Raw genomic sequence first — 13,007 nt, forward strand, 5'->3', positions numbered from 1 at the left:
GGAAGGAAGTTGAGGGATGGGGTCTCCCATCAAGGATCTCGGGGTGGTGAGGGTCCCGCCTCGGGGAGGAGGCGATCCCGTACCCTTGGGGGAGCATTCCCGGCTGCGGGCGAGGTTTGTTGCCACCGTTGGGATGGTGGGAGCCGTGCGGGCCCTTCCAAGGGCTGAGGGGTTGGGGGCCCCAGTCCCCGAGATCGCCGAAACGTGGGTGTGTGACTCCCAGGGTGAAGGTTTTGAGGTTTGGGGTTTTTTTCTGCCGGTATCAGCAGGAGGATTTGTTTTAAAATACTGGGTGAATGCGCGGTGCTGCGTCGCAGAGGACAAGCGAAACAAAGAGGGGGTGTGTAACCAAGTGGATTTAAAAAGTATTGAGCAAACCTGCAGCGGTCTGAAGAAAAAGTTTCTGCTTCTACTTTCTGACCCTTTCTCAGTCGCTTTCTCTTCTCCCTCGGGAAGCAGAGGGCTCTTGCTAGCCTGTTCTCTAAAAGCCCCAGAGCTAATTTCATAGCAGTTACTAATTGCTTCTCAAATTCTTTGTTCGTTTCCCGCTACTCTTTTTTTTTTCTTGTTTATTTGCTCTCCAGAACATAACAAACCTCTTAAAGCACTGCAGTGATTGCAAGGGAAGAAATAGCCTTTTATGTTTATACTCTTGCATTTACTGTCCGGTTTCTTCCTACCTCACGTGGCCTTTATTCCAAGACCTTTTCTGCTTGGAGTGGTAACAAAAGAACAGGCATGTTTGATGTATGAAGGAGGTGTAGGGCTGGTAGTGAAAGTAGTCAAACATCTCCATTTTCTTAACTCTTTACTCTGACAGTGATGCTCTTAGCAAGTTTACTCATTTCTTGGCTTTTCTGTAGAAGCCAAGCAAGACTGGCTGTGATCCTGCTACCTCTCCTTTCCTATTTATCTGCTTAATGAAAATGGAGAAGAAGACAAACTTACTGTGTCTGTCATGCAGAGTGGATACTCTTGAAAAAGAGAGTGAAATCAAACTGGCAATGTATTTGCTATTTGAAACTGATCATAATGACTTTCTAATCTAAACACTTGATAGATTTGTTAGGTATTCACTCATATTTTGCTGTAAAGTCACTGGGTTATTTCAAACCACTATTTCATACTTCCCCTTCTTTTCTGGAGTTGTTCAGGTACTGATGTTTCTGAGTTTGTACTGGAAGAGATTTCCACACTCTTCTTATACTTGCACTGAGATAATATATTAACATTATACAAGCGGATCTGCTGGTGATATTTGTAAGAAAGGTATTTGAATGCTTTCCTTTTTACATGAATGAAGCTGATTATATTTTCCGGAAGTTGACAGCTCTGTCCTTTTTTTTTTAAAAAAATACATATTTTTGTCTCTAGCTTGGAACTTTGTTGAAAAAGCTGGTCAGAAAAAGCTCATCTCAAGAGCAAGGTTAGAGGAAGAAGTTACTTAGTTTAAATTAAGGGGAAAATCTTGCTGGTTTTGGCCTACCTTGTAGAGAAGAGCAGGAAGTGTCTTGGAGAATTGACGTATTCTAATACTTCTGTGATTTGTAGCATAGGCTTCAAATTGAGTAGAAGGCCCACCCTACAATCAGAATGTACCTCTTACTATCTCTGCAAAATTTGCAAAGGACTACCTGCAAAATGGAAACCATTCACTGTGCATAATGGTAATGGGATAAAAAAAGAGATTGAAGAGGAAACTCATTCAGTAATGTTGACCACTTTTTTAATGAAGCAGAAATCTTGGAGTGGGGGGGAGGAAAGTTAGTCCATTTTGTCAGTGTGAACAGTGTCATAAAGTATATTGGTGAAATGTGCAAATAACCATTTATAATAAGAGTTAATTGCTTGGATAAATTCCATGTTTGTTACCTGAGTGTTCTTTTAATGCAGTCTATGCTATCTTCTAACATACCTGTATTTACAATTAGTGAGCAGATCAGAAGCCATCTGCATGGGACTCTTAGGTTTACTTATCCTAGAGTGACTGAATGTCTCTCCTGTTGGTTTTGCTGTTGACAGTTTGCTTGGGCACACAATTCTGTGAGTGTTAAACCCCCACCAAGAATGTCTGGGGATTCATTCACTGGTATCATCAGTGTGCCTACTTTTTCACACATCTGCTCCTCTGTTAATGCTGCTCAAAGGTCCAAAAGTGTCTTCAAAGCGACGTAGATGGGTATAGGATTTGATTTTGGTCTGTGTAGAAAGGGGGGAGGGGGGTGGGAAATAGGAAATTGCTCAGAATCACTTAGCTGATCAAGCCTTCTCAAACAAGCTGTAGTCTTTCTAGACGTGGTCGATTAAGGAACTGAGACTGTGCTGTAATTCACGTGAAAATGCCTTTTTAGTAATGAGTGTGTCACAATCCCCTACCCCTTGGGCTTGTCGCAAGTGGTGGCTCAGGAACTCGGTGAAGGGCAGCGGCACCCTCAGCCATTCTGTGACACTTCAATAGCAGCTTCTGCCGCTGTCGCGTGGGTTGCTTTGTGTGCATCCCGAGCCAACAAAAGTGTGAAACTGAAATGAAACTTGTAAAGATGTGTAAATCAGAAGCACTATACCTTGGTGAGTAATAAATGTGACTTACTATTTTGCTAGAGATTCAGAGTAATCATTCACGTGCAAGAAGTGCGCTTCTCTGTCAGGTTTGGAGTAACTGAGGGTCTCTTGCTCCGTGGGGGGGAGACCTGCACTCCTCAAATGTTTTTTCCTGTTCGGATTATTTGATATTATTCTGTTCCATATCCTATAATTGCCATCCATGTAGCTATTCTCAGGTTGTTTCTGAGGAATACATAAGCACAGTCAGAGAAGAAGTTGTGTTTTTTTCTTCTAGCTGCTGGTGAGAAAGCTGGAGAAAGCTTTTTCTGGTAAAGAAAAGCAGTAAATAACGAGATTTTTTTTTTAATAATCGAAATTGTAATATTTAAACATTTCCAAAGCATTGGTTTGCTAATGCTTGCATTAATCACAAAAAAGGCTCCTTAATTAGAGCTGAAAGTGTGCAGACACTTGGAGAAATCAGTCTCTTTCTCTTCACACCTTCAGTAACTTGAGTTTCTGTTTGTGTGTAGATAAATCCTTTGGCTCTCAGGACTGTCATATTGGAGGTTTTAAAGATGCTGTGAATCCTGTAATGTGACAGAGGCACAGATAGCAAATTGTTCTCCAAGCTGACAGATCTGAGCTTTAATTCAGATCCATGTTTATTCCAGTGGTAAAACTCCTGGTTTTTAGCTTGTGCAACGATGATTGTATGCGTATAATTACTACAGGACACATCTAATTTTCTGTAATGGTTTTTGGCTGTCCTTTCCAGTTGCTTCCTTTTCCCTGCCAATGTTTAATTTTTCCTTTTTAGTTTGACGACTAATAGCATGAAAGCAGAAGATCTCAGGGATAATGAGGACCTCTTTTAAAGTTGAAAGAATTCTCTTGAACTGGGGCTTTGAGTGCAACACAGTAGATTCTGAAGTAATACATACTGCTACTTCTGTGTCTCAGAACATGTTTCTTGAGCAAAGATAGTGGTGGAGGAAAAGGAAATAATTTTTTAAGACACCTAACATAGATAGTACTATTAAGTCTTAAGAGATTTGAGAGTGTGTATTACAGTAAGCTGTAACAGAAGCTGCAGTGAGGCATAGATATAGGGGAAAGTCTTTTTCTCCTGTATCATATTTGGTCCCTCTATGCACACATACTTTCAGACAGGATTTATAGTTAAATGACAAGAATAATCCATTGTTGTTAATATTTTCTAAAAGTTTGATTACCCTGCTGTTCTGGAAGGGGAGGGAAAGCTTCTTGAAATGTTCTGTGTCTGATTGGACTATTTAATCCTTCGGTTAGCTGCCCCATTCTTGAGTAATGACTTATTTAGTAGCAATGCATATCTAGCAGGAGGCTTGAATTAGTGATTGCTGGTTCACATTTCTGCTCTGTGGGTTTGGCCCTTCTCCTTTTTAAGGCTGGTTTCCATGAAGCTGATTATGTGCAGTTAATCTGTAACTCTATCCGTTTCAGCGGCACCTCTTCCAAGACAGAGTGTTGCTCGTTGCCAGAAACAATCCCTCATTCCCTCACTTTTCAAAATCAGTTAATGTGTGTCTTTTGGTTTCTCTCAACCCAGGGAGTCAAATGCATTTCACTGGGGTGGTTGGCTGCAGTTCTTGGAGGTTGTGGGGTGAAGGAAGAGTGCCCACCACACTGTGTATTAATGAGCTCTTGAAATCAAGGACCTTAGTTTTGCAAAAATGGTTATAGCATTGGTGCCTTCAATAATAGGGAAGTTTGGTGTTACGAGTCAGGAGGTCACTCCTAGCCAGCCCTGTGAAACAAGTGTCTCTTGCAAGACCAGACTTGCACTGAGAGATGGAGTAGTGTATTTTTGTATTCTGTTGCCTGAAAGAGTTTTAAAGTATTCATAGCATTTTTCTTTTTTTTTTTCCCCTCTTCTTCCCCCCTGCCTTAATACTAAAAGGTCCGTCACCCAGTCATCTGTGTCAACAACCATGTCTTCTGTTCCATTTGTATTGAAGTGTGGCTGAAGAACAATAATCAGTGTCCAGCTTGCAGGATTCCCATCACGCCTGAAAATCCTTGCAAAGAAATTATAGGTAAGGACAACTTTAGGCTTTTAAATAACTCTCTGGTATTTACTGCTGGAGGAGATTCTTTTGATTCCAATGATGTCTGGACATTTTTCCTCTGTGGTTTTTTTACCACCATCTAAGGAAGATCTGACTTTAACTCTTTCTGGAAGCATACATCATAGCTACAGGGTAAAAATTCTGAAGGTGATGTGTGTATTAATAACTAGATTATTCAAAGGCAGCAAGCACCCCATGGTTCTAGTGACTGTTTTTTAAATAGTGGTTGAATGGTGCCTTTAACTGGGGAAAAAAGCATTTAGCTTCAAGTACTCTGCCTAGGCGTTTCAACCTGTTGACCTAAGAGAATACCATTTAGCTGAGAAATAGTGTATTTAAATCCAGAATCTTGAATGGGTATATGGGCTTTTTTCTTTTTTTGTTTGTTTGGTTTGTTTTGTTTCGTTCACCATTCCCTCTGTTTTGCTTTATTTTTAAGAAAATGTCTTTTTGCACAGAAATAAGTCAAAGCTGCGACACCTGAATAAGGATCTGAGCTTCCCCAGAGCTAGGAAGTACTGTGATCTTAATTTGACATAAAATATCAGCACTGCTATTTGGTTCTCAGAGAAAGATATATCTGAACAATCTCACTTTAAAAACTTAACTATCTTGTACTATGTGTGATTTCCCCTTCCCCCTGCCCCTTAGCTCTGTTTTAATAGTATGGTCTTAAATAAGATAGGATTCTGTCAAGGCAAATGCAAAGTTGAAAAATTCAGAACTTGTCTTCCTGCTGTAAGGTAAGATTTTGACTTCTAAACGTCACTAATAGAGACTCCTGTTTAACCCGTTCTGAACATGAAAGCACTTTAAATCTCCCATGGTAGTAGGCTGGTCCAATATTAGCTGTAGTTGTGGATAATATGAAAAACACTGAGGTGGATTACTATACTGAATTAACTGAAAAAGAAAAAATATTGGTGTTTCTTTCATCCTGTGCTGCTTTAGGAGGAACGAGTGAAAGTGATCCTGTATTTAGTCCAACAGTCAGAAAACACCTACGTAAAACAAGGCTTGAGTTGCTCCACAAAGAATATGAGGTAAGGACATGGAGAGTGTTGTGACTTTCCAGATGAACTGCAACTGTTAAATTACTGTATACAACTGGTCCTTTTGCTTTGAGTTCCATTGTTCTTAATTTAATTTTAATTTGTTTATACTAAATCTACGTGAAACTCAGCTGCATCAAAATCCTACCTTCTGGCTAAGGTTACAAGAGAGCATTTACTGGTGCTTGAAGTGATCCCACTGAAGTCACAGTGTTATTCTTTCTATGCTAAAGGTAGCTAAGTACAGCAAATTCCATAGTTTTGTGGGAATTCCACCCTCAGATGGTATGGGAGGGTTTTCTTTATGCGTATTAGATGTGGAGGCTTTTTGCTTTATCGTCACTACAGGTGCAAACATTTTCTGAAGTAATTCTCTGTTGCTCAAGGAGACCAATTTCCTTCTTAAAGAATATTGACCACTGTAACCTTCTGGCATAAGTTAATTTTTGTCATTGTTGCTTTATTGTTTTCTGAAAGTGAGTGAATGCTTGGAAGTTTATCTTCACTCTCCTGCTGGAAAAATATTTTCTTAGGAACAAGTTGAAAAGTTGTTAATAAGGGATATGATTAGTTTGTTGTTTCCTTAGTAGCAGCAGTGTGAAGACATTGCATATTTTGCAAGGAAACCTGTCTCGGAGAGGAGAATGAGAGAAAGGAAGCAAGACACTATAGATATCCTTAACAGTGGGGAAGTAAGGGCTGTCTTTTATAACAAGCTTGCCTGTAGCTCAGCTTGTTTCAACCTCTGTAAAAGAAAGAGTCAGGAAAAGGAGGTTTCCTGCCTTTCTATTGAATTGACTCCAAAATCACGCGTAGAATAACATAAATCTCTCAAAAAAACCTAAATTTAAAATGGTTGCTCTCATGCTGGGAGGGTGGTGGGAAGCTTAATTATTTGTGCAAATATGCCTCGAATTTATGTAAATATCATCTATTACTTCCTTGCGTAATCTGACCCTGAGCAACTTGCGTATTTAAGTTGGTGAACTTAAGTATAGAAGATATGTTTTCAGGATAAATTATTTCTTTTATCTCTTTAACAACAGGCTTTTGAAGATTTTTGCTGCTCTGTGGCTTCAGACCAATACAGCAAAGAGCTTTGTTCAGTGTATTTTGAGTCTTAAGATGTTGCTACTTTCGTGTAGCTGAAGCAGTCTCTTCCAGGCAGTGTTCTGTGCATTTTGAATCTTGAGGCTTTCAGCATCCAAACATGTGATGTTTTAAAATTATATGAGAGAAATATTCTCAAATAACAGCAAATGAGTCAGCAGAGGACGACCTGAAGAACTCTCTTGATACAGGAAATCCTCCCACAGAGTGCCCTAATAATAGATTAATGTTGCTGAATCCTTTGAAGCTTTTGGTCTGCCCGCCAGTTTGTTCAGGGTCCTTTATGTAGTCAAGGGATTCCCTTCACTAAAACCCTCACTGTGCTTGAGTTTGCAGGATGATTAAAATCCTGCCTAGAGCACAGTACGTAAGCATGCTTAGATATATGCGTAAGTGAAGGCATGCATCTGGGCTTGCCAGAACCCATGTTTCTAAAGTGCTGTGGGTACTTGCAGGTATTATTTAATTAATCTCACACATTATTTTAATTCCTGTGAATTTCTGACACCTTTAGGATGAAATAGAATCCTTGCAAAAAGAAGTAGAAGATCTGAGAGGTAAAAATCTCAGTTTACAGACACAGCTGAAGTCTCTTCTGGATCCTACAGCATCAGCTTTGTCTTGCCAAAATGAGGAAACTAGCCAGTCAGCAAATGAAGCAAGTGCCAGTGGCCCAGAAACCCCAGAGGAATGGAGCAAAAAGCTGAAAGCTGCCAATGATATGTATGAAAAAGTGAGGGATAATATGGAAAAGTTAAAGGAGGTAATAAATACATTTCTTCACCTATCTTGTAGTGTAACTGTTTCATGTTAGTTAAAGGGGAGTGAGAGCTAGCATGACCTCTGGGTACTTCATAGATCCAGAAGAAAGAGGAAAATATTGAATTCCACTGATTGTTGGTGTATCATAGTATTTCCATATAGCCTTTGCAAGTGTCAGATGATATTGCTTGTTCTAGTGAGTCCTGTATGTGACTCTTCTTCAGTTCCTCTGTCACAGTATGACTGGGCAATTGGATTATAGTAGCACTTGTCACCAATATTGATGACCAGATTTTTCAGGCTTGCAATAATCTATATAATATATCTATTTTACAACATTCGCTGGCCAAACACACTACAGTTGGCTGAGGCAGATTTTGCACTATTGCCCTCCCTGCTAGCCGATATTTTTGGTGCAATTAGCTGAGACAGAGTAACTTGACCCTTTGACCGAAAATAGACAAGCTTCAGCATTTTATGACCAGAAGATCCTTTACTGGAAACTTGCGGCTTTTTTATACATCTTGACTTTAATATTAAAGAAAACCTGATATTCCAGAAGAAGGAGTGCGGGAGACAGTCATGTGAAGGTACATCTAAATAAAAATATCTTGCAAAGTGTACATGCAGACACAAGAAGGATCACCTCAAACGCTGAAGAAGAGTGAAATTTCAAGAGTAATTTGAAAGGCAAAGTGGACAGAACTGGACTTGCATTTATTTAAAATGTTGCCTTTATTTCTTCTTTTAACAGTCCTGGGTTGCCTCCTGTGAAAACAAAGTGTTACATGTTTAGGACATTTTTTTTGTTTGTAAGCATTAATGTTTATGCTTTTCCTGTGCTCCAGACTCAAAGGCCCGCATTATAGCGTTGTGCCATTCTGCTGTTGTTAATGGGACACTACTAGATTTGCCTCTGTAGTCTAAAGCAAGCTGTGGCCCTGATTGGACTGCATGATAAGCACTAAAAGGAATAAACTGAGTTATCAAAATTAGCTTTTTCAGTAGCTTGGTAGACTCAGACTTCAACTTTACAGGCTGAGACACATCTTCTGCTCTCTTAAGAGGTTCCCAGGTGATTCAGAGTCACTTGGAGTTGGCAAAAGGGGATTCACAGCAAGGAGTTGTTGTCTGCTTATTTTTTTGTGGTTTTGTTATTTTGTAGAGGGTTTTTTTCCTCTATAAAATTAAACAGTACTGTCTCTTTTTATTTTTTTTCTAAATGTTGTGTTTGGGGTTTTTTTCAGTATAACTTCATCCTTAGCAAGAAAAGGCTTTTAAGTTTATGGAGTCTCTGAAGTTGCTTAAGGATTAGATAAGAATAGAGGTTTCAATGGGTTTTATGGACCAAGTCATAAGCTGTGATACAAGCACTCTCTTCCAATCTGTTCTCTGTTCAACAACTGCTCAATTCCAGAAGTACCTAAAATCACTTGGGTCTTCTTTTAGACCTTGTTTATGCACTGATCTACACCAGTCTGAACAGCAAGAAGTGTTCAGTAACAGCAAGAACTCTTCCCCATGTACACCAGAAACCTTCTTAGCTCCTAAAGTACCTAACCCAGAGATTTCAACCACCCATTGCTTCCCAATGAGACGGGGTCTCTCAGAAAATGTAGTTACCATCACTTTGTTTTTAAAACCAAACTGAGTCAGAAAATACCAGCCACCTTTATCTTTTAATTTCTTAGAGGAAAGACTCCCAAAGTAGGCATTAGGACTTTGAGTGAAGTCATAACGAGTATGGAAGTAACGATGCAAACCCAGTAGCAGAAATACTAGACAAAGTACACTCATTAATAATGCAGTTAAATGAAATTGTTAATCTAGGTGTGCTGCAGGTGGGGATCTCTTGCAGATTACTGCCTTGGAGGGTAGAGCACTCTATGGAAGAAGGACACCAAAAGAGGTTCAGTCCTGTCTTGCCGTGTGCCAAGTGGATGCCCTACCCACCAACTGAGCACAAGTCATACAATTCCCTTTTCAGTTGTGTGACTGGGGGAACTGCATCTCTGGAAACAGAGAAAGGTCTTGGCCACGTTGTCAAGTTATTTGATGCTCCTTTTGGAAGTGAGGTGTCCTGGATTCTTACTCATTGCTTTCAGGATAGTTTTTTGTGCTTTTATTTTTTAAACACCAAATAGTTGTCACTCAGGCACCCAAGCCCTGGGCTCACCCTTCCCATTCCTTCTTTACCAGAAGTCTCTATTTACTCTTTCTGCCCCTAGGAATATTGTGGTGTTGGGGATGGGGGGTGGTGCTTAGTTTTTTGAGGGTTTTTTTCTGCTCCATTCCCCTCACCCCTACTATCTTAGCTTCACCTGGAGAGGTTGCTGGGGTATTTGTATAAGCATTTGAGAGTTTTCTGCCTCTCTTCTTGCACTGTTTGATGCTTTGGAAAAAGTACATTTGACTCCTAAGTCCAGTTGCATAGCTTCTTGGGATCTAACTTAAGATTATCCTTCTGTTATGCAGTGGAAGCATCATCTAATTGAGGTTATGAATTACAAGTCCAGGACTGGTGGTGCTGTTTTCAGCATACAAAGATTGAGCAGACTATGAAGTGCAAAGAGTATTTTCAACTTGTTAGGGTGGTGGCGTTCATTGTTCTGAAACACGGCAGCAGGAGAACTTCTCTTTGTATGAAGTATCTTGTTAACAAGGGTGTCCACTGAACTGAGAAGAAGGAATTGACCTCAATTCAACGAATAAGAAGAGCTGTGAATCAGGAGCCTTAATCACAGCGTCCTGGAAGAAAGTGAAGAAAGACTGCAAATAGCTTGTCATAATGGATTTACATCCATAGGATAACTGTGCTTTAAAAAACGACAAGCCAAAAAACCCAAAGTAATCTTACTCTAATTTGGAATGGAGGAAGCTGTTCAACATTAGTTTTGCTGATACCTGCACATTGTAATGTTAATGTACTTAACGTATTTACTCATGTGGAAAAAAAAAACATGGAATTGCCATTAGTATACCTCCTTAATGACTTTCTGTACTAACTAACATAGCTGTGTTTATTTCCCTAGATAGGACTCTTGCGATGTATTTTGGGAATATAAATAAAAAATGTCTGTTCGCTATTCAGTTTTGCAAGCCATTTCCCATGATGATTTTTAAGTGGTGTCCCTGTCTGAAGGATGTTTCCTGCTTTCACATTTCTAGTTCTGTCCCTTTAAAAAGGAGAAACAGCTTGTCCTATAAATATTAGAAGTCATTTCTGGTTTACTCTATACTTGTTTTTTTCCTTTTCTTTTCCTTAGGCAAATAAGAAACTGAGCATGGAAAACAATAGCCTTTTAAGAGAGAATTTGCGACTAAAAGCTGAAGTTGATAGTAGATCACCCCAAAAGTACGTAAATATTTTAAAAGCTGCCATATTTTATTTATAGACTGTTTAACTGTTGGAGGACTTTAACCTAAAACTGTGGTGGTGTACATGGTGTGGCATATGTGTCTCCAGGTAGGCTTTGGAGTTTTAGTCCTCATAGAGTTGGGTGACAAATGCAACTTACAGAATAGCAGCAACTCTATAGTGAAGGAATGTGTGACTACAAGTGCTCTTCCTTGTGTTATTTGGCCATTGTTGAAGGACTGGATTTATTAGTTGAATTCTACAGTTAACTAATTTTTGTTATTGGGAAATTTCTGAATCTAGTATATGGTCAAAGCAGAAGATCTGCTACTGAGTACAGAGGTTCTGGTTGTATTTGGTTTTGTTTTGTTCTTCATTTTGTTGTCTTCAGGGCTTGTTCTGTGGACTTAGGCTCCCTTTTCAAGAAAGGTCCCTGATAGCTTTGTGTTTGGGCAAGATACATAGAGTTGAGCTTCTGCAGCCTAACAGCATTATTCCCAGGACTTACACCAGTGTTTAATACTCTGTCTTAAACAGTTAGGACGTCAATGACAATGACCTGAAAAAGCAGAAACTTTGCCATACTGATTACAGCTATGTGCTAAGGTATCTCTCCTTGGAAGTACTTTCTGAAGCAATGTGTTCATATTTTTGAAGTTGTGTTCCTTTCTTTCATTGGTCTTCTACCTTATTTCTCTCATTGGTTTAGAACTTACAAAGCTAAGAGCAGTGTTGGCTAAAGTTTTATATGGTGCTTTAGAGGAAGGGGGTTGAGGGATACCTGTGTTATGTGAGAAGAGAGCTTTCTGGATTTTGTTCTAGTTCACAACTACTAACTGGAAGATGAAATTAATCCGTATAGATTAATCCTTATAATTTGTTTGCCAGACTGCTTTGTCATTCAAGACCACAAGAAAGAAGATGCATGATCCTTGTGCTATGCTGTTAAATGCATAAAAGTGCATTCTTGCCCTGAAGTCCCCTAATAAAGGAGATAAAACCCTGCTCAAGGTCTTGGCAATAGAGAGGGCTTTAATGGCATGGAATATCTTTTCCTATAACATTTCAGAGTGAGTTGGCAAAGATGGCAAACTTAAAAAGTAATAGATGTAGCTAAGTAAATCCTAGAAAAGAAGAGCTAGATGAGACCAGATCATTTAACTTGAATTTACTTTACTGATGTCAGGTAAATTCTTCAGTGGAGAGATTTTCCATTCCTTCTAGCTTGTGCACACTTTACCATCCTGTTGGTCAGAAAAATTAGATACTTGGGGGGGGGGGGGGGGAGTAGAGGGTGAATAACTAGTCTTTTTTGCAAGCTGATTTATTTTCCCATCTTTTGCCAATGTGGCAAAAGTCACACAGTCACTTTCTTCTTTAGAAGCATAGATACAGCGAAATGTTATTAGAAATTGGACAGTGTCAATGTCTGTTTTGCAATGCAGATACCAGCTAGATTGACCTGTCAATGTCACTGTTATTAAATGTTTTTTTCTTTTTTTAAGTCTTTAGAACAGTCACATCCTACCTGCCTGTTGGGAATGACCTTTGGCCCATGCTAACTCTAGAGCTTTGCATGGGAATTGAGCATGTGAGTTGAGTCAGGCTTAAACTGGGCCGGGAACGATTCAAACACGTCAGGTGTGTAAACAGTTGCCTACCTGTACCTTGCTTCTGCTATCTTCAGCTTTGCTTTCACTTTGAGCCCAGTGGTGTATTACGAGAATTTAAGTATAAGCAAGGAAAAAATTGTCCTGGAAGAAACCCTTCCACACCTCAAGTGTAGCAATTTTGATTCACCCTACCTGTACCTATTCAATCCTAGTTGTGTCTTCTAGACTGAATTTGTCCAATTCTTCTAGATAGGTGTGACTTTAATCAGAAGTTTACTTTTTCTCTTACTTGGTTTTGCTGTATTCTCAGGATTCACCAGTGTCTATGGTTTTCTGAAGCAATGTTGCTTAGAATTGGGTACTAGATTCCAAATGAAGCATCAGTAGTACTAAATAGAGCAGAAAAGCTCTGTTGTGTTTTGCTACATGTCGTGGTTTAAGGCTGGGCCGGCCACTA

The 13,007-nt window shown here is 39.5% G+C and overlaps 1 protein-coding gene across 1 annotated transcript; it reads left to right on the plus strand.

Annotated features, from left to right (window-relative positions):
• Positions 1–16: 16 nt before the first annotated feature.
• On the plus strand, positions 17–10,934 carry LOC104545540 (RING finger protein 219-like; the record flags this gene model as incomplete). Its single annotated transcript, XM_010190718.1, has 5 exons — positions 17–340; positions 4,487–4,622; positions 5,607–5,698; positions 7,332–7,580; positions 10,846–10,934. Coding segments are annotated over exons 1-5 (890 nt in total), but the record flags the coding sequence as incomplete, so codon positions are not given.
• Between the last annotated feature and the right edge of the window lie 2,073 nt (positions 10,935–13,007).

The sequence above is a fragment of the Mesitornis unicolor genome, unplaced genomic scaffold (genome assembly GCF_000695765.1).
Source record: "Mesitornis unicolor isolate BGI_N332 unplaced genomic scaffold, ASM69576v1 scaffold51628, whole genome shotgun sequence".
NCBI lineage: Eukaryota > Metazoa > Chordata > Aves > Mesitornithiformes > Mesitornithidae > Mesitornis > Mesitornis unicolor.